Source organism: Lipophrys pholis (genome assembly GCF_963383615.2).
Source record: "Lipophrys pholis genome assembly, chromosome: 15".
In the NCBI taxonomy this organism is placed as follows: Eukaryota; Metazoa; Chordata; class Actinopteri; order Blenniiformes; family Blenniidae; genus Lipophrys; species Lipophrys pholis.
The window spans coordinates 7,947,726-7,969,812 of NC_137642.1; the positions used below are offsets into that span (position 1 = coordinate 7,947,726).

Genomic DNA, 22,087 nt, shown 5'->3' on the forward strand with positions numbered 1-22,087 from the left:
TAATGGATGAAAGTGAAACTGATGTGTGCAGGCAAACAAATAGATCTTTGATTTCCCATGTATTGTTATTGACTTTAAGGTTACATGAGTGATGTGCTATGTTGATATCGGTGTGCTTAAATATAGCAGCTTTTTTTTTTTTGTTTGTTTGTTGTGTTTTGTTCTAAGTGCCATTTGTCAGGCAAAGCGCATATAAAGGAATAATTATTTTTGAATAATTCATTATGTGACTCGATGAGTTGAACTGAATCAAATCAACTTGATTCAAAGTGAATTCTGGGTTGTGGCATGCTGTTAGAGGTGCCCTGCAGAGTTTTCCCACAAACAAACAGAAGCTTTGAACATTCGGTTTTGTCGTCTGTTCATTTGAACTCTGGCAAAACACCTGCAAAGTGAATTATTGTCAGGATTCTCATTCTAATACTGTTTACAGCCACTCGCACTTTGTTTCTGTGTTCGCTTTGACATGCATACCTTGACACTTTGTCCCTACATCAAAATGAAAGTGTGAAATTACTGGCAGTATGTCCCAAGAAAAAGAAAGATAATTCCCGGGATTACTAAAAATATACATGAACAGATAGCTTCTTTAAATCTTAGCTTTTTATTCTCTTGGGTGGCATTAAAGCTGCTTAGAAAATTTGCTTTCAAAGTGCGCAGGAAGAGAGAGAAAAACAAACAGTCTCTTCTGAACTGGAAACAAAATGACCATCAAACATGTTATTCGTGGCATGTAATACGCTGAGGTTGCTCTTTTAAATGAACAGGAGTCAATTTGCGACGTAGCTGATGAGCCCGGTGAGCACTAACAGACTCTTAAAAGTGTCACAATGCTTCACCCAAAGTGATCCTTTTTCTCTCCTCCCACATCTTCTTGACGTCAGAGTTTGCGAGGCTGCATCTGTCAGTTTCTTTCACTTTATTAAAGAAGAATCCCACACACCCACACACTTCTCCCGGCACATTTAAAGGTGTGTTAAGCTTGTGTGTTTCAATTTGTTGTTGTTTTTTTCACTTTTCACGCGCTTCCCTCTGTTCCGAACACAATTGAATTTCAAAATGGTGAAAATGTTACTACTTTTATTGTTGGACTTGAAGGGCCACCTTGGGTAGCAGGAAGAAAAGCTATTTCGTTTACAGAGAGATTCTCTTAGCAGGCTGCTGCATTGAGCTGTGCACATAGAAGAAAATAAAAATGACAAACATCGCGATATTTGTTTTGTAAAGTCATACACAGGCATTTCCACATGTGGCAGTGGGAAATACTGTAAGGTCGTGTCAGGTGATATCTAAGTGACATTGCAGTGTAACTTCTGCTCTCACTTGTGTGTTATGTCTCTTCAGGTGTTATATTCATGTTTAGTGTTTCATGTCAAGCCTCAGTTTAGGTTCATGTTAAACCTTTTGGTGTCACGTGGATTCTAATGCTAAGTTAAAGTCAGTAATGTCGAATCTTGTCATGGACTTCCTGTTTTATTTTGTACTTGACCTTTTTCCCTCTCGTTTCGGACCCTGACTTCCTGCCTTTGTGTGAATTTCCTGCCACTGTGATTGTTTTCCCCGCCCCTGATTGGTTTCACCTGTTCTCCCCTGCCTCTCGTAGGAATAACCTTTTGTCTTGTTACCAGCTCCTCTTGCTCTGTCTGAGATTGTGTCATCGCGTTCCAACCAGGTATTCATGTTTTTTTCAAACTTGAGATCATTTCAGACCTTGTGAGAAAGTTTTGTCTTGAATTCTTTGCCATGTAAAAGACTTAGTAAACTACTATGGGTTCTGAGTCGTGCATCCGAGTCCAGCAGTTGTGTTGTCTGAGGATGTGACACCGTTTCAGGGATTACCAAACGTTTGCACTGGTTTGACAGGTTTCCCATCAAGTAATAACTCTAAATCACAAATGGGTTTTCGTTGAATCTTTTAGGGTGTCTCAAACAAGTCCAAGTGCCACTTCATCTCTTTCACTGTTTCAAGATATCATTTCAATATGAAGAAAATAAAATGCCGATGAATCAGCATAGGCATTTAAGTCTTCACCCTTTCTGCTTTGAAATTTCATCAGAGACGGATACGATCCACAACTCTTGTCCACCATTATTGATGGTGTTGCTATTGTGTGAAACCCCCTCACCTCAGTAATAATTAATTTATAAGATCCCAGCGAGGACATTCATGTTTTTATTAGTAGTTTCATGTGGTTTGCTCATACTTGCTACTCTTAAGCCTCCTACAGACTATGATCGGTGCAGTCTTATTGCCTGCGACGCTGTTCAATGTGGATTTCATAAACTTACGAGTTTGACTGCACAATGCCGCTCTCCTCTGAATCGGATATGAAAACTGCTTTGTTGTATTTCGGTGAGCAGAAAAACAACATTGTCCTGTATGTCATCTAGGTAAGTTCCCAGTCCCTGCAGGAAATGAATGAATGGAGGGAGAACACTGAGCCTTTGTGCTGTATGCATGTAGTTACAGGGGGGAAAACGTTTATTTCTGAAAATGAAGAATTTTGACATGGTGCAAGTGTTTTAACTAATCTGGACTAAACTATTGTTTTGGTGCCACACTGGCGTCACAACTGTCACCTCAAAACATCGCACAGTGTGACTGCAGCGAGAAGCTGCAGCTACTAACAACCAGTCCAAGCGTTCACACTGTGTAAAGTTGGGCAGGATGTTTTTTAACGCTGTCAGAAGATGATCTCAGACTGTCTAAAGGTGCATGACTGGCGACTGTCCGATACCCCCTATATCGGTACGATAAGGCCAGAGAGGGATATTGACACGATTCCATCTTCTGAAGGTGTGAAGATTTTCTATTTTTCTTTCTTTAATTTACAGGGTTTTTTTGGGCTTATGCCTGCTCAGTGAGTGTGTTGCCCACACTTCCTGAGAGTAAAGGGTTTCTTATTTCAACACTGTCTTCTGCCGCGTCTCTCGTGAAACCATCACATAAATTCAATTTGTGCTTACCTGCGCTTCTTCTTGTCTATTTCTTTTCAGGTTGACAATAGAAGCAAAGAGCAAGTGTGTTTCACCACATTGAGCAAAGTGGAAATTAACTGAAGAAGGCTTCTAATCTTGTATTTCTAACCGTTTTACTTTCTCTTCCTCGAATGATCACTTCTTGTAATCTGAGTAGGCTTTCCCCATTAATCTGTGGTGGCATGTAATGAAGTACAAGAGTTTTATTTCTGTGCTAAAATACTTCCAGGTGCATATAATCCAGAGATTCAAACTCAAAAGTTGCATTTAATTTTTTTTTTAAATGTCTTTCTTTTCATTTTAGGGGGGCTTCATAGTGATGCAGGGATTATGTTGTGTGAAGAATATGCATTATCTTTCTATGCATGTGTGGATTTCCTCCCACAGAACAAAAGCATGAGATGAATCTGTGACTTTATAATTAGCTGTAAATCATAATGTAAATGTGTTTCTGTCTGTTATCTTGTGTTGATCTGGTGGTCTGTCCTCTAAGATGGATAAAGTGGTTAAAAAAAATATATATATTTTTGTGTGAGACAGTCCACTATGAAGTTATCCTGCATGAATCAGTGACGGACATAAAAAGACAAAAACTATATGAAAGATGGGTCACACACAAGTGAACTTGACCACGTTGAAAAGCTAAAAATGTCACTTCTGTGACAGGGAGAAGTGGCAGCTACGTGACTGAATGTGAACCAGATAGCAGTGAAGAAAGAAAAGTCTCAGAGCGGCAAGATATTCCCCGTCCGTGGCCTTATTTAAGAGAACTGTTTGAAGTTTTCATAGAACAAGAACAGAAAAGGCTGACAGAAATGTCCTTCAAAGGGCTACTTTCTACTTTGATAGTTTGGTTCACATATGGACCTTTAATCAATAATTCAGCTTTCAACCATTTTTAGCATCTGTACATTTACTAAATTGAGAAGTGGTTTCTGCCAAGCTCTCCTGATAACAATTACGTTTCATCTCAATGCAGTGCCAGTAAAAGGTAAATGTCCATTGTAATGCATTACTTCTTTATTGCTTCCTTCCTGTCTGGAAGTCAGATAAAACAACTTGGTAAAACATTCCTGTGCAAACAGCAGAAAAAGTCATTGCTGTTCTGTCTGTTGGTTTGATGGACACACGGCACCATCACTGTATAACCGAGAATGCTTTCTAGATGGTTGCCGACAGGTACTTGCATCCACCATGTCCCTCCAGCGCAGTATATTCATCAACTTCTCCAGCCTTTTACACAACTCGCGGCCTCCACTCTCCCCCACGTCCCCCGAGATTCAACCTCCCTGGTGAACAGCTGCAGAAGAATGTTCAATATTTCCCTCAACATCGCCCTCCACAAGGGACGACCAAAAAAAAGGCGAGCATTGAATCATGGATGAGAAGTACTCGGCCAGCCAGGCCCGCTTCCTGAAAAGAAAAGAAAATGGAAAAAAAGAAAAGACAGAAAAAACACACCGGCATTTGTCCTCGGTTGACGTTACTGCGGTTAACGCAATCCTTGTTCCAAATGTGCCAGCCAGTATGTTTGTGCCATCTCATGCTTTATGCAACTCCAGCACATTTTACAGTATTGTGAAATTCCCAAAGGATGGGTGTATAGTCTTGTGCTCCAGTGCAGATTAAAGCCACATTAACTTTTAATTCCGTCATCATTGGAGTTGGCTCATTCAAGATATAACAAACCTTTTAGCTTGGCATCAAACGATCCAAAAGTTACTACTCTGGCAATGCTCATGCTACCTTGGCACAGAGTTGCAGTTCTCAGCAAAAGCAGTTGTTTTCTTTCTTGTTATTGTTGTGCGATTAATGAAAGGTACAACATTGTACGTACTTTTTGACATGTGTTTCTCACTATAACATAATCTGCAAACAGCAGCTTTGTTTTGGTGCCTGAACGTTGTCCAGCACGTATCAGAAAATATATTCACACGTCAATATGCTTGTCACGATATCATCAGCAAGCAGTACCTGTCCTGTAAAGGAATTTAAAACAGAGTTGTTGAGCATCATAGAGCAGTTTGCAGGGAATGGGCCAGATATTTACCCTGGCAGATAAGAGACAAAGCTAAAATCTGAATTTCGTGAAGTTAAGTGGACAAAAACACGACCTCACAGAAATGTTAATGTTGCTCTCTGCGCCCCTGATGTGAAAATGGGTGAGCAATTGCTGTGACTACAATAATGCTGCACTCTATTGTTGTGTTTATGCTTGTTTTACTGACAATAAGAGGCAGGGGGGGTCTGATGCAGTGTGTTTGCTCACACATTTTACTGCTTCTATCTCTTTTAAAAAGATTTAACCCTGCGTATCTTGTTTTGGTGGTGTCGAAGGAATAATTTCTGTTTTAGGCGGGAGCAACAATAAGAGTCAGGAAGAGGTGACACTGCTTGTACTTTTATTTGCTGATGAGTAACAAAAATAATTATTTGCTTTTTTCTCATATAGCTGATTCAGGGCTTAGTATCCCACGCTTACACGCTCATCTGTCCTGTATTACTTTGGTTTTTTTTTTTTCTTCATTGTTTGGAATAATCTCACATCATTTTAGAGATTGACCTTCTTCCTTCTTCTGTCAGCTGTTTGCTCAACCATTTTCTGACTGTTTATCTATGTATCTATCTATGTACTGTATCTATCTATGTACTATATCTATCTATGCATCATACTGTCACTACAACCCTCTCTCTCTCTCTCTCTCTCTCTCTCTCTCTCTCTCTCTCTCTCTCTCTCTCTCCCTCTCTCATCTTGGTGGGCGGGCAGTGGGCGCGATGACTAAGCCAAGGTTAGCCATGTGCTAGAACATAATCCACTGAAAGCTCATATCCCTTCTGCCCACCTACCGTGATTTCATCACTCAAACAGCATGTTATCATAAATTAGGAGATAAAGGAAGAAGAAAGCGGCATGACTTTTGGTTGCGTTTTGCAATAAGTTCTCTAGGATGCACCTCAGGAGTTTGTTTGATGCCGCTCAAGTTCATACATGCCCCAAAAAAGCAGTGATCTCACATGCAGACAACTACATATACTAATTTTTAATTTGATAATCACAGCCTGCAAAAGGTCATGCTGTGATTTTGCTGCTCTTACTTGTGATTAGTAATCAGCAGTTGTTGACACTAAAGGGATTTGTACTTAGAACATTTAATAATCACACTTTTATTTTTGATGATTAAACTGTGCAGTCTGGCCATGGGAACCCTGTGGTGGTAAATGAAATCATCCCTATGGTTAATCCTTCATCAAGGCGAGCCTGTTAGCAGTGTCCAAGCTGTCTGGCATTACACTTGAGGAGTCTTATCGTCGGTCACCAGAGAGTTTGTTTATGTAGACGGAACAGAGAGACAAAGAAGAAGAGAAAAGGGATGAGAGGAAAACGGAGAAGGAGAAACAGGGGAGGGAGGCTGGGTATGGAAACAGAGAAGGGCTGGGAATAGAAAAGAAAAAAGGATGCCGTCTATTTTTAGGTCCAGAAAACATGATTGTGGGGGGGTGCTCACTCCTATCCTCCTCCCTTTTGCATCCCCTCATTTCCCACATTCCTCCTTGGCACGTGCAACAGACACTCAGGACGGCTGTATGTGCCCCGAATACCAATAAGAGAGAAGCAGCTGGATACTGGCAGGCTGACATTCTTCTGCCATCTCCCGTCTGCTGAACAGTGACAAGACAAGGACTGGGCGTCTGACAGGACACGTACACGTGCACACTTCAGAGGACACACTAAGCAGGATAGACAATAAAGCGATAAGGGCAGACTGTTTGACGCAAGAGACACTTGAACTACGGAGCAATGAAGATGATGGATGATAGGGTTTGTTGAACCTTTCAGAACGATAGACATTTAGAGCGAGAATCCGACTGCCGTCTGGTGGACTCCATTTTTGTGCTAATTTCGGAGATACACATGTAAATCTGCAACGCCTCTCTGTATTAAAATGAAGAGTAATTTCCTCACAGACCGTTTGGTTTTGGTGCTACAAAATCACGACATAAAAGAATGGCAATGGCGTGAAACTTTTGTGCTAAGCACTATTTTAAGTATTCATACTTTATAAGCAGGCCCACCGGAAAAAATAATTGCCTCAACTCACAGATTTGTGCCGGATGGTTTCATTCTTATCAAATTTTGACATCCTCACCCTGACATATCCTCTTAGTTGCTTGCAATACCATCTCCTTCTCGGGCCTCTGCTGACACAAGCAAGGAAATATCAACTAATCAAATTAGTCTGCTGCGAAGAATGGAGACGCTTCCCACCATGTTCGACTGTACTGTAAAACCCGACCTTGTCGCTTTTCATTCTGCTCAAGGTTAGACAACAGATGTTATCTTTTTTTCTCCAGCACAGGTTTTTCATGGGCATGTATATTGTCCAGTTGTGACTGGGCTTTATTGGGAGATGAGGAACGCTGTTAACAATGTCATGTTAGATTTATAGGCAGAGCAGAGAGCACATGGAGACTCTGTGTGTTCTAGATACCAGGGGGGGTCCTTTCTTATTACGCAAAAGTAGAGATAACAGAGTGAAAATATGGGAAATTACTTAAAATTCTGATTTATTGTTAGTAAATGAAGTTTGTGTTCTGCTGGATTCAATATATGTAGTTCCTGTATGTTGAATCAGTGTCTCTCTAAAACTGTCTCAATAAAATGTGTGTGCGTGTGTGTGTCCACATGCTGATGACGCACGGAGCCTATAGTCACAATGTAGGCAATCCATATAAGATTGTAACCTCATGAAACAGGTGGCAGATATATGAGGTGCAGAACAGTTGCAATATTCCACAATATGTTCAGAAATACAATTTAGCCAACAAAATTACTGCACTTCATTAAAGGTACTCAGTTGCTGCCACAGATCGCTTTTTTACGCTTTTATTTTTGCAGTTGGGAGGGGGAAACAAAAATGCTGGATGACAAAAAAAAGCCTGATGCCTCGCTGCAGGCTTTCATGGACTGAGCAACACTTGTAAAAGAGAAGTGCAACCGCTCGCTCACATGCGTAGATCAACTTAGAAATATAGAAACAAGCACATACATGCATAAACACTCGTGTCCTGTCACTTTGCCAGCGAAGAGTGTACTGGACACCTTGTTGAAGTGTTTGAGATAATAGCATTTGACAGACTGCTGGTGTGGTTGTCATGGGGATCCAATCAGAACTGTGTGTGTGTGTGTGTGTGTGTGTGTGTGTGTGTGTGTGTGTGTGTGTGTGTGTGTGTGTGTGTGTGTGTGTGTGTGTGTGTGTGTGTGTGTGTGTGTGTGTGTGTGTGTGTGTGTGTGTGTGTGTGTGTGTGTGTCCATAGCAGAAACTGAACGGACAGCAGGCAGGAAAAAGCACCGCCACTCGACACAGCGTTTTCCAAGGGAATGCCGTGTATGAAGCATGTCGAAGTACCAGGAAGCATTAGATAATTGTTACAAATTTCAAGTTACAGTTTCACAGTGGCTGCGCTTTTCGAAATGGTTACAATTGCTCTGCAAGAAATACTTTCAGGGCTCCTTCATGTAGCTTCCTGATATAATGAAACTCATATGCTTTATTTTGGAGAATAGTCATGCGGAACGGTCATCATTTGCTTCCTTATGAAAAAAAAGTGAGGAAACTAAGTACTGCTCAGGATGATTAAAAATAGAAAAAGTGACTACTTTTGCAGTTGTTTTATCATGAGCTAAATCATCCTCAAGTCAGATAGATTACCAATATATGAAAATGTATACATCATTTCTTGCTCATGCGTCCAATATTTCATTGGCTCTCGCAGTGTATACTAGTGGTGTTTCCACAGAGCAGTATTATCACTGCTATACAGCCAGCGTGACTCAAATCAGCTCATATCACAGCCTGGGATATTTAGAAAAGTGTATATTATTAGACATTCCCACACCCAATTGCTGTAATTAATCATCTCCTTTACATAGCCGCCTGAACAAGCAAGACATAGTTTAAATTCATTTAATGAGGCCAATTTTCTTCCACCCAGATCCTAATTTACCTCCCAATGTTTTACAGCTGACATAATTATTTGACGAGCACCTACAAGTATTACAATATATTGAAATAGTTCAGGCTGCTAAGTACACTGCCAGCGAGTTGAGTTAATTAAACCACACATTTTTAATTAAACATTATCGCTCACCTCTTGTATTTAAATCTAACATCACTCACCTTGCCAGTCATGTTATTCATAGTTTTAATTAATTGATTAAAAAAAAAAAAAAAAAACAGTTGTTGAAGCATAGGTAAACTACTATTTGGAGGATATTGTTTTGTTACACTTTGGCAGTAAAAGGCAAGAGAAAGAAAAAGCAGCAGCCGGCTGAGTCAAGATGGCGCCTGAGGTTTACAGACGAGGCTGTGTTGTGGATGGCTGTGCTTGCTAAGCTGAACTAATGGTGTGAAGCTGTGAGCCTCAGTAGGCTGCAGGTGGAAGCCGCTCAGCACACCGCGACCCGCGAGCTCGGAGAGAGAGCGCGAGAGAGAGTTTGTGTCGGATGTTCTCGGCTTCCAGACTAAAAGGTGCGTCTCTGTCGGCTGGCAGAACGAAAGCGAGCGTCACAGACATGTGAAAATGTACCCCTTTGGAACAATTGCTGTTTGACTTTTATTATTTCGCCGGGGTCGGATTTGCGCATTGGCACTCGGTCATGGCAGGCTAATCACTGAGACGCGATTGCTTCTGGGATGAGGACTCCTCATTGTTGAGATGGGCATCCAAGCTGCAGGGGGACAACCAGACGGGCACTCTCAGTTACAGTTCTCCTCGATTTGGATGGAAAACGCCACATCCAATGGTTGTTTGTTTGGAGAAAGTTCCCAATAAAGCCATGAGTCACGAGTGAATCATTTCACACAGGAGGAGAGATGACTGCACTCCAGCAGTGTCTAAATACATTCCTCTCTTTCCCTCTGTGTTGAGGATAAAAGCTGACTGGAGTGGCAGAGGCTCCGACCAGTGCTGTGATGACTTCAAAGAGAGGCGAGGGATGTGAGAGGAGGGGACGGGGGACTCAGAGGTAGATGGATGTTGTATGGGTGTGGAGGGAGCGAGAGTGCACACCTATGTCAGGGTCACACAGAGAAACAAAAAGAAAAAGTTAGCTGAATAGCGTGAGTAGATGAGAAACATCAAAGGCCTGGATCTGAACAAAAGAGGGCATGAGAGTGGGTGGAGGGGATAAAAGAGACAGAAAGGAGAGGGCAAAGTGTGAACACCAGAGCGAGAGACAGACAGTGATGAAAACTGGGATGAAAAAGTTTTAACTGAGAGGAAAATGTGTTCACCAGTCTCCACAGACAGAGGGAGGGAACTGAGAGGAAAGTGGAGAGATATTTTGCAGAAAGTCTTGGTTCTTTTTTTTTTTTTTTTTTTTTGCTTGGTGCTGCCAAAACACACAGCAGAGAAGTGTGGTAATGCATGAAATACTCCAAGGAGAAGATAACGAGATTTCTTATTTCTGTTTACTTTTGAAGGCTCTTGACGTGCAAATATAATTTGAGCTTTGGCTATGATTTGAGGCCGTCATGAAATGTACAGTTGTTGTTTTTTTTTTTTTATAGAGCGCCATTCCTTCAATTATTTCAGCCTCCTTCTGCAGAAGCCTTTGGTGGATGTGTAATCAGAGATTTAACAAGCACTGGCATTTACCAATAAACGAAAAGAAGGGAAGGGAAATTAAGGGAAATTAGAGTCATGGTTCATGTTTCACTGAATGGATCTGATGTCCGTTTATGAAAAATTCACAAACAAGATTGGACCTACTCCATACGAAACTGACTGACTTATCTGACGCACGCTTCGGCGGGCAACAAAGAAAATGCATTCTCCCGTCCTTGAGGACATGACAGGAGATCACTCACCATAAGCTAAATGTAAGTTGAAGTTGGGATACTTGAGGAGTGGATAAGATATGAAGTTTAAACAGACACGACGTCTCCCGCATGAAGAACATGGAGACCAGCAGGCAAGTGGGAATTTATACATTGCAGACAGTGTGTGGGAAGGAGCGAGCTTTCAGCAGGAGCGACTGGTGAGGGCATCAGAAGCGCAGACTGCATGGACACAGTTTTAGATGCAGATGGTGTTTGTAGTGATGGAGGGTCGAGGTTATGAGCAAGGAGAGAACAAGGACGTGTGCATAAGTTTGGAAGGATGCACAGAAACACACTGGCCGTGTGGTAAATATAGAGGGATAGAGCAAAGACCGCAGATGAACCGAAGCTGTCCGTTTGGTTCGTCGTCATTTTCAGTCTACAACTTGGTCTCATTTGGAACATCGCTCAAGACACGGCAGAGGATTCAATCTCGACTTGTGGCCCGGACACTCCTGTTATCCTTTGCTAAATGTTGAGTAAGAATTAAATGTCCAGATAGAGACGATCCCCAAGTCAGCTGCTATCTTAATACTCAAGCTTCCTTAGACTGTTACGTAACCCCAACAGACAAGAGTAAAGTCTCCAGCTGTGGCAGACATATACAGAAGGGTTGAGCTTAGAGCAAGACAGGACTAAGTATCTGTTCGGTGTCTTATAGAGCTGCCAGAACCATCACTTTCCATTATTGTTTTTATGAATTTTTACATTTGTTTGGTCTGAAAGAAAAAACCTTGCCTGCAAAATGACCACAATATATTTTATGTAATTTACATAAAGTAACCAACCGTGTATTTCTTTTTTTTTCTGCAAATGCTGAGTGCAAATGCAGGGATTAGATGAGAATGGCCACATTCAATGTGCACATTTCATATGATGGACAGTCAGGATTATTCCACACCTCGAGCCACGTCACCTGAAACGAACCGTACTTTAACCTATTCAATCCCACGAGGCAGAAGGTGATGTGTTTCTGAAAGCGAAACACGTGTTGTTGTTGGCTTTGGGCAAGATATTGAATTTTCAAAGGTGAAAAAAAAAAACCCCATCAAGTTTATGTAAATGAGGAGCAAAAAAAAAAAACCCCAACAACCTGCTTTTCACTTCAGACAACTTTCTGCTTGCATCTCTGTAAAAAGATTTCTCCCTCGGGGGACAGTGGGGAACTTTCACAAGTTGTATATGATTTGATAGGTACAGCAAACGCAGCATGTGCAATAAATAATGCGGTTGTGTCGAAGACAGACTGTGGTCAGACAACATATTGATTTTATTTAGCCTCGTCTTCAGTTTGTTGTGCTTTGTCAACAGTTAAAAAGAAACCGTTTCTTTTCAGAGTATATTTTGCTGAATATTTTCAAGTTTTGGCAGAATGAAGTATAGGTGAAGAAATGTCGTCATGGAGATATAGTTTGCTCGTGAGATGAGTGTATTTGCTAACATACGAAGTAGAGCCAAATATTTTACAAATTGAACTAACACATAATTCAAATGGTTCCAGGGTTTCATTGAGGATGTAATTTTTCCATCTGTTCTCAATGTGGCTGGATTCAGTTTGGAGTTGTGGGGTAAAGTTAAGATACTCACTATGCATGCAGAGAAAAAACAAGCGTCAAGTACATACACACATACTCACATTTTAGAGACAACAATTAACTTAAACTGCATGTTTTTGAATTGTGGGAGGAGAAATGGAAACTTCACACTGAAAAGCCCCAGAACCTTGAAAAATATCCCCGTGAGAAGCGAGTGCTTGCCACTTCACCAACTGTGTGGTCCCTGTATTGAGGGGAATATGCATGATTGGGATGAAAACCGACTGAATAAATTAGAGAAGTGCTTTCATGTCAAGAGATGAAAAGCATAACGACACTATTAAATCAATATTCCCGTCATACTCGGATGAAAGTACGTGCAGTTCTACATGTTAAACACACAATCGCAAATGTGTTCAGCGGTTTTTCGCAGGAATAACAGAAGCAATGCTGTGCATGTTGTTCAGCTTGTGCCAATATTCATGAGTTGGAGGGAGACATCTGTACGACACAGTGTCATTGTGGTTGTTGCCACGGAGGGGCACTGGTTTGATTTTTTTTTTAGTGGCTCCAGTGTTTCGTTTGAGCAGTGGCTGGTAGATGTGGTTTTATATTTCTTCCCAAAGTGGTTTTGTTATTGAACAATAAGACAATGCGGTATAGAAAACAGTTCTCTGTGAATGTGGTTGCTATTTAAATGCCTCTGGCACTCAGGGCAAAATAGTTTACGGCTTGCAACCCAAACGAGCTGATTCAGTAATTCAGGAACCGCTAATGTTGTACAGCTCGCGAAGAACACAAAGTGCTCAGATGTATGTCAACGATAAGATGAGAGTTAGAAATGGCTTTTGTGCTATTTGCTTCCACTTTATTGATGAACCACCCTAATATTCATTTTATTGGCACGAAACTAAAAAATACATGGTACTGTATTGATTTATCTAAAGAGTGACTATACTTTGCTAATCAAAAACGATGACTCGTGGTCATAGATAAATTTTATAAAATGTTACTAAAAGATGATAATTTAAAAAAAAAAGTATTCCACCCCTGTGTGCAACATTTAGCTGTATAACAAAATAATTATATTTCCATAAGCAAAGGCACAAACCCAGATAGGGTGACTAAACATGCCTTACTATGCCTAAAACAATCTTTGTTACAAAAACAACTTAAAAGTCTGGCAAATTTTGGAACGTTCTGGCATTTTAAATTTGTTTTACTCAAATATTGAAATGAATAATCCCACTTTTGTATAGAAAACAACAACAAATAGTAGCTCTTTCACATACATACATACATACATATATACATACATACATATAAAATAATGTCGAAAAATGACATTACAATTGTTGTTCATATCGCCAATAGCCAACAGTAGCTTCACAAAGGCACAAGTTAAAAAAAAAAAAAACATTTTGTGAGCAGGTTAGAAGTGATTCTGCTCTGACATCTGCTACATCACACAACAAAGTGCTGCAGTATTGTTTGCAATGCACCAGTTTAGATATATGCTCAATAGTCTCTCGTGAAACTGTGAAAACCAAACAAGAAAAAAAAGAAAAGAAAAGCAGACACATCATTCCAAAAAGAAGACATTTGGTCAGCCAAATTTAACACTTAAGATTTTTGTGTAATGAATCATTTATTGTCTCGTTGCGTGACACAATGAATCCCGGAGGACTGTTAGTGCCTCCAATGGCACAGTGAGATCCCACAGTTACATTTCTATTGACTACATCACGTGTCGCTAATGCCTGCCCCTCTAATTAGCATTTAGGTATTGACGTCAGCAAATGCAGGAAAAATGGATTTGTTTGAAACGCACAAAGCCATAAATGCCAATTTTCCCTCAAACCGTGTCTGCCAAACACCCACACTTTCCCTCAATGGTGTATGCAAAAAGGAACATGCGTGTTTTCATACACAGGAAGAGAAATCGCCTGCCTGGCAAGCTGACATACAAAGAGCCCTACTTCACACACAAAGATTTCTCTCTGATCTAGCAATTACGGCTCACCCCCCGCCCCCCACCCACCCACCCCCCAACACCACCACTACCACCACCACCCCCTTTTCTCTCTTTCTCCCGGTCTTAGTGATCTTCTGTTTGCAGACCGATGGAGACAGGCAGCAGAAGAACCCTTCAATCTGGCTCTTAACGGAGAAAAAGCCGAAAATGTATTCAGTCCCCTCTGCTTTATGACTCATGGCGAATGTAGGATGGTTGGGAAATTGTATTGATACTCAGGCAGGCTGATATAAGTCAGGTTAAATAGATGCAGATTACACCTAAACTAAAGAGGCAGACTGTGCAAAGAGGAGCTCGGTGTTAAATTTGTAGCAGCCTAAAACAAGAATGTGAGAATTAACTCTATGAAGTCCTCCTTTTGATGTTATAATTTGCTACCTGAGGCCACTGCTGATATATTAAAGAATATAAACATGTTTTGAAGTTATAAATACAGTGTATTTTTACCTTTCACAGTTGAAGGTTTGTTCTTGTATTTTCACGGACCTGATTTGACTCTACGAGAAGAAATACGGGGCATGAGGAAAGTGAAAAAGAGTGTCCAGAGTGTGAGTACTGGCTGGGCGTTAGTGTCATCCAACAATACTCAATACAGCTGTTGTGTTGCAGCGATACAGAGAAAGGAACGTCTTGGTCTTGCAAAATGATCTCTTGGTACAACCACTTAATCAATTCGACAATCAATAACATGCACTAATACCTCTGCCCTATTTGGTATTTCTGTTTGTTCATGACTTCATCACTGGATGTCAGTGAGGGGAATGGCTTTTTAATCTCACGGCGCACCATCAACACCATTTTCAAAAGTGTGAAGAACAGAAGAAGCCTGAAGCTGTAACCAGAGGGAATGCCAAAATTATCACAAGGCTTAAAACAATCACTTTTAACTGCATCACTGACTGGTGTCAGGTGATTAAGTCGACATACAAATGTCAGTTTGAGCTGAGAGCGGTTTAAAATTTAAATCACAATTTTTCTGGTGTGTTTGCTTGAAGAATGTTGCTTTCAGCCTCCAAAGCAGGATAAATAAATAACTGGAAGGCACCACTAAACCCTGAAACACCCCCAGACCAGTTACAAAATAGTTTGTAGTACCCCTCAGCCATCCAGGAGTTGAATACGAACTCTGTGTTACCTTCTTTTTGCTTCTTTTTGTACTTTTTAATGGACATCTGTGTGTGTGTGTGTGTGTGTGTGTGTGTGTGTGTGTGTGTGTGTGTGTGTGTGTGTGTGTGTGTGTGTGTGTGTGTGTGTGTGTGTGTGTGTGTGTGTGTGTGTGTGTGTGTGTGTGTGTGTGTGTGTGTGTGTGTGTGTGTGTGTGTGTGTGTGTGTGTGTGTGCACATGTACAGTACATGTGTGTGTCTATATATATATATATATATATATATGTATTGTTACACATTTATGTGATGTTCACAAAGGCTGCACAGTCATGTTATCATCTCAGGTTTGAGCGTTGGCTTGGGGGCCTTTCTTTGAAGTTTACATGTTCTCGCCGGATGAGCGTGGGTTTTCTCCAGGTACTCTACTTTCCTCCCACAGTCTAAAAACATGTGTTTGAGGTTAAGTGGTGACATTAAAATGCCTCCTGGTGTAACTGTGAGTGTGTGGGACTGTCTCGCAGTGTTTTAACGCTGTCCGAGGTGTGCCCTGCCTCCAGCCGCAGTCAACTGGCTCCAGCAACCCGTGACACTGACATGGATAAATCAGAAGTGAAGATAAATGACCGTGTAGGTGTATGGATTTGGGCGTGGATGTAGCAATGTCTCATGCTCGACAAAAAATAATAATCTGTAGTGTGTTACATGCAATTACAATGGAGATTAATTAATGAATTGATGTTGTGGTTATGGTCACATGTCATATAAGCTTTTAGTCATATGAAATCAGTGGCATTATTGAATGATGTGAAACATATATATTCATCGGGGACGAGCCTTATATAGGCAAACAGAAAAATATTACATTATTGTCACAAAGATTCATTAAATAGCAATTTCCTCTAAAGTCACAGCATTGTTTGTGTGAGCAGCAGAATGTAAAATAGCCTTTTCCTGTATTGACTGAAGATTTTTTATTTTTTTAATGTGCTCAATGGGGGAAAAAAAATAAACAAAGAGTATAGGATTAATGCCACAACAGAGATAGTGAAGCCAAACTGGCTGCTGGATAAACAATTACTGGATACCCATCGGCAGTTCAGATGTAAATAAGAGTTGGCTGGTGCCACAGCTGTCAGATACTACACCACAGAGAAAAGATGAGGATCCAATTTACTGGGAAAATAATCTTAACAGTTTCTTCATCTCGTATGAAGTCCAGAGAAAACCATTTTCTTGGAGATTAATGGAAATCTCATCTTTGAGACACAACTGAGTTTATTTAATTTTCTTCTGAGTTGAAGTAACACAAACTATTCCCTTTGCAAGAGAAATCTTCTGGGACACGAAGAAGAAGAAGAAGCAATAAAACATTTGTAATTTGCAGAATATTACAATATTTGCATTTCCACATAAATAATTGGTGAACATAAATCTTTTATTTTTAGTTTTTTTGTTATTGCATTTGGAAAAAGCCTTGTCTGTTTGTGTAACTGGAGAAGTAAAAGTAATGTATAAAACAGGAAGCAGCTGTTATCGACACTTGTGGGACAAAATAAAACCCAAAGTGGAAAAGAAACTTGCCGCAGCATATACACCGGACATCAGATCTGATCATGTTGAGCAATAAGCCAAATGTGGCCACATTAACCAAAGTACAGTATGCAGCCTCTGAGCTATTTTCCAAAAATAAAGAAATGATTGGAAAATGGTCTTTTTTATCATCACATTTGAACCAGGTTGAAACTGAAACTACTCCAATTTATTATTTTAGAGAGATTATTTCAAGGTGAAAGGAGAACGTGCATACATACTATTCATTTGATTTCAAATAGCACACACAGCAACGCACACTTACAGAAATGCAAAGACACACACACACACACACACACACAAAGCGCAAGCTGTGGCGAGAAGATGTTCCCTCCTCATGCTGAGCGACGATGAACCAGAGCTGTTTTAGACTTGCATAAAAAATTCAGGGCTCTCTCTTAGCAACATTCGCCCTACATACAGCGTGCACACACACACACACACACACACACACACACACACACACACACACACACACACACACACACACGCACACGCGCATGCTCACGTATGCATCAGAGCATTATTTATGGTGCACACATGTGAGCAAGCATGAAAAAGAAAAACCACACATATGGAGTGAACCCTGGTACACTTCATGATATAAGACTGGGGTGGTTAATGTGGCTGCAGCGAGACATTAAAAAGGGTCTCAGATGATGAGTAATAACATAGACCCTCATACACACGGTTAATAACTATTGAACGCGTCCACTGAACATATTAATGGCAATCCTGGATGAACCGGAGTTGTTTTGACTTACTGCTTGTGTCTTCTTGTGATTTGTGCTTGGTGACATTATTTCCGGGTTAAAAGCAGCCCTTGTGGTCAGTTTAGAGCCAGCTGTGTGCGTTTGTACCTGTCGTTCTGCACGTGGAGCTGTTTATACGCCGTGTGTTTACTTGTGCTTTCGCTACATCAACGCACGCACCTGAGCAGAGTGCGTGCGTGCGCGCCCTTGAAGAAAGTAGTCATCGCTGCACATCACTTCTCCACCGCAACCAGGTCAACACCTCGGCTCACCCATCCATTTTCATTAGACGTTAATGATGGTGGGGTGGCCGGGCCGCAAAGCAAGAGACCGAGAGAGTGAAAGGATGTAGTTATGCTCCCTGTGGAAAGACTGTCAAACCGCTATCCACTGTCCTCGTCCATGAAACTCCCTCTGCTCGAATTACATAATCCTTCCTCTACTACTCGCACATTGTCAACTGTGGAGCGGATGTGGCGAGTCGCTCACTATCAGAGTTTTATGCAGAGAGTTGTTTTTGCTGTGTGGTTATGATGCTGATGTACAAGTGGCACACAGAGCAAACAAAAAATTTTTTTTTAAAAAGTGTTTGTCACGAGAGAATCTACTTCATCTTAGTGCAGCCCTGTCAGTGTGGGTTGTTAAACCTCTGCCAAGTCATCTCGAACTGAAAAGCATTCGGGGCACCTGCACACCCTGGCCGCGTCCACACGTCTACAGGCAAAGCCCTTCAACTCGCAGTTTGAGTTAAAACCCACTCGAGAAACATGATTTCAATCCTCGCCGCTTTCGCCATGTTCTTTCATTCTGCTGTGTATCTGGGTCAGTCAGTGTACAAAGCCAAGCTGTGGCCATAAGTCAAGTGGTGAGATGCGTCTTGAATAACTTGTTAATTTTGCTGCATGTCAGAGAGTTGTATTTTATTTTTTTTTATAAAAAGTCTAAAAACACTCTGACCCCCAAAATGTTGAAACAACAACAACAGGCAAAACGATAAAATAGGTTCAGGCTCAAGATCTTCAGCCTATTTGCACTTGTATGTCTTCAAATCCCTCATAGTCATAATGGAAAATGCATGACTTTCAGATCAATAGCAGGAGAATGGAAGAGACATCACATGTAATTGAATAGCTAAAAAAAAAGAAAGAAAAACCCTCAACTCAATATTTAATTAACTTAAACAGGATGCAACTGGTTTTGCATATTTTGCTTCCATGCTCTGTGTTCAAATTAAATTTAACAACATACTTCCTCCCCTGTCCCCAAAATTAACCGACAAAACTAGTTGCACTCGTCCATCTTCATTGTCCCCAATATCCGGCCCACGTAATGAACAATCTAATTTATGAGTTCCTTCGTCTTGCTTTGGGAACATTCAGAAAATTGTGACTTCTAAAAGAGCGAGCGCTCCTTTCTGCCACAAACATCACAACACCTCCGGCGAGCCTTGTCCCACACTGGCAATGATATTGCCTAACACGCTGTGAGCGCTATAAAAGAGCGTCAATCTATGAGATCATGCTAAGCGTATCCTCTTCCTGGTGTGCAGAAGCCGCCGCGGATAGAACGGGAGCTCTTGCTAAAAGGAGTGAAATGAAGAGCCTCACTCAACGCTTGAGTCATCCACAAGTATGATCAAAAATAAGAAAAACAACAACCCCGGGTCACCTCATTGGTGCATCTGAGGGAGAAATGAAATGTTCATGTACGTGCAACTGCAGTGGTCACGGCTGTGTAATGGGTCCACAGGGGACTGGAAGTCACGGTCCAGCATTACATGTGGTTTTTAAATGAGCCACCAGATATTGCAATAGAATTGATCAGGAAACGTTATAAAAAATAATTCTCATTTCATGCAACAAAAGCAATTTTCTAAATATCCTTTTTCGAAGTTAATCTTAATTTGAGCTTTCCTGAACTTTTTTTTCCAGAGCAAAGAAATGATTAGAACAACGCCACTGCAAACACACTTGTATCCTGCATCTATTTTAACAAGATTAATAAGCACATTGCCCTGGAACCTGAAGCTACAAGGTAAGCAAGGGTTGTTTTCCCTGCAAATTAACATTTTATTAATCAGTTTATTGTTAGAGAAGTGCAGGACTAAGGCGTCTCGGCAGTATGTTTCTACCATCACACTATCAAATTTAATATTGAAGACATGCACCACTGGGAGTGTAATGAACAGCGATTGAAAAACATTTGGCTCCATTTCACTTCCATCAATGTCAGTCACTTAAAAAGTTGATTAAAGAACTGGAAAATGTGTGCATGCATGTTAGAGTCACCCACTCTGTGTGTGTGTGTGTGTGTGTGTGTGTGTGTGTGTGTGTGTGTGTGTGTGTGTGTGTGTGTGTGTGTGTGTGTGTGTGTGTGCGTGCGTGCGTGCGTGCGTGCGTGCGTGCGTGCGTGCGTGCCTAAACCGTCTGCAGTTCAGTTCTGCAGTGAGAAGAATTGCATGTTCTTTCCCAGCTCTCATCAAGCTGATGTAGCATTACGACTCTAAACCAACACTGCCTGTCCATTAGTATTAGCAATTTCTGTTGCACAGCTCATCATCAAGTGAATTGATGCAAGAGAGACACATGCCCCCCCCCCCCCCCCCCCCCCCCCCCTCTCTCTCTCTCTCTCACACACACACACTCTCTCCTCTCTCGGGCTAAAAATAGCTGCTGCCTTACCTTTCTGTACACTATCATGTTGGGGGACTCATCCGCTACCCCATTGGTCCCCTGCCCACTGCTGTTGGTCTGTGCCATGATCCAGTGAGTAGATCTGTCACAGGAAATGTCAAGTGCTCCTGCGGTGGGAAAAAAAAAAGAAGCATATTTTTCGGTTCATTAGAGGAACAATAGAGTCTCCTTTACCTTCACCCAAGATTAGAACGATTTACATAACTTGTGGCCTTGCATCATGGTTTTACATGTTTGGCATTTCCACATGGAACAGATGTGCAGCGCTCCTGTTTGGTTACACGTGTTCACATTTCAGAATGTCCTGACAAGGACAGAGAGTGGCTGATTTCGGATGAGGGGTGGTCTCTGCATCAATGTACCCCCCCCCCCCCCCCCCCCCCCTCCCAAATAAAAAGAAAAAGAAAAAAGAAAGTTGGAAAGCAGTGTTGTGTATTGCACGGGACTGCCCCGCTCTTTTTCTTCGATTGATTCAGTGTTCAGAAATGAAAACAATATTAGTTGACACTGCCTCGGCTCTTCCTGCGGATTGCATTGTCAAGATAAAGTGAGGTGAAGACCCCCGAACACTGGCGGCTGTATATGCAGTGAAAACAACACATCGTCCCTGGAGGAGGGAGCTTACTCTACAATGCAGCTTAGACACATCCATTCGGGCAGAGCAGCCATGGTCCAAAAAATAAAAAATAAATTGTGCAAAGACTGTGCAAAATGCAAACGGAGATCGCAATGCACGTTCCAGCCTCAGCGTTCATTTCTCCCTCTTTACGACACCCAGCACGACATCCTTTGGGAGGCTCAGTCTGCAACACTAAATAGCCTATAGCGACCAAACAGCGAAGTCATTTAACCTGCTCTAAAACATGAGGCCGTTGGCTTTTTTTTTTTTTTTTTTTTTTTTCCTCACCACAAGACGCGGCTGTCCGCTTCAGCACCTTGGACAGCGACGGGCGCGCACTAAACACCCGTCCGCCTCCCTTATCGTCCTCCTCTTAATCGCGGACGTAAATATACAGAAAACACAGCGACATCGGTCACCGGGGGAGGAGGAGGAGGAGGAGAGGGAGATCGAGAGGCGAGAATGAGGAGGAGGAGGAGGAGGAGGAGAAGGAGGGGGCTTACCTGAAAAAACACGCAGCCCCGCTATCGGACTCCTGGATCCTCACCGGGGTGGAAACCTGCTCCGTTCGCGTTCAGGATGTCAACTGGCAGACATAGGAATGCGAGGGGTGTTCATTGGCAGGGTGAGGAGGCAGACATTCGGCGGACACTTGGTGTGGTACAGCTTTGTGTCTCAGTCTCTCGCGCTCTCTCTCTATCTATCTCTCCTCCTCCTCCTCTCCTCCAAACGATGCTCCGAGAAGCACGGGCGCGCCACCTTGGAGCACCGTGAGCGCGCATCGATCTGTGACCAATCGCGTGTGAGGAATAAATTACAACCCGTTTTGAAGACATACTGCTATATATACTTTTTTTTTTTTTTTTTTTTTCAGCTTAAAAAAAGTGTTCGGCTATG

At 41.7% G+C, this 22,087-nt stretch overlaps 1 protein-coding gene across 2 annotated transcripts in view; it reads right to left on the reverse strand.

Moving 5' to 3' along the window:
- LOC308120675 (regulator of G-protein signaling 7) overlaps window positions 1-21,924 on the reverse strand; it is a 53,429-nt gene extending 31,505 nt beyond the window's left edge. Inside the window, exons 1-2 of one of the 2 annotated variants that reach the window (XM_080481433.1) lie at window positions 21,694-21,924; window positions 20,560-20,678 (exon numbers count right to left, since the gene is read on the reverse strand). In XM_080481433.1, coding sequence (XP_080337559.1) covers window positions 20,560-20,637 — 78 coding nt within the window. In that variant the 5' untranslated portion in view covers window positions 20,638-20,678; window positions 21,694-21,924. The remainder of the gene's footprint in view (window positions 1-20,559; window positions 20,679-21,693) is intronic. The other variant, XM_080481434.1, reaches the window with a different exon arrangement.
- Window positions 21,925-22,087: the final 163 nt, after the last annotated feature.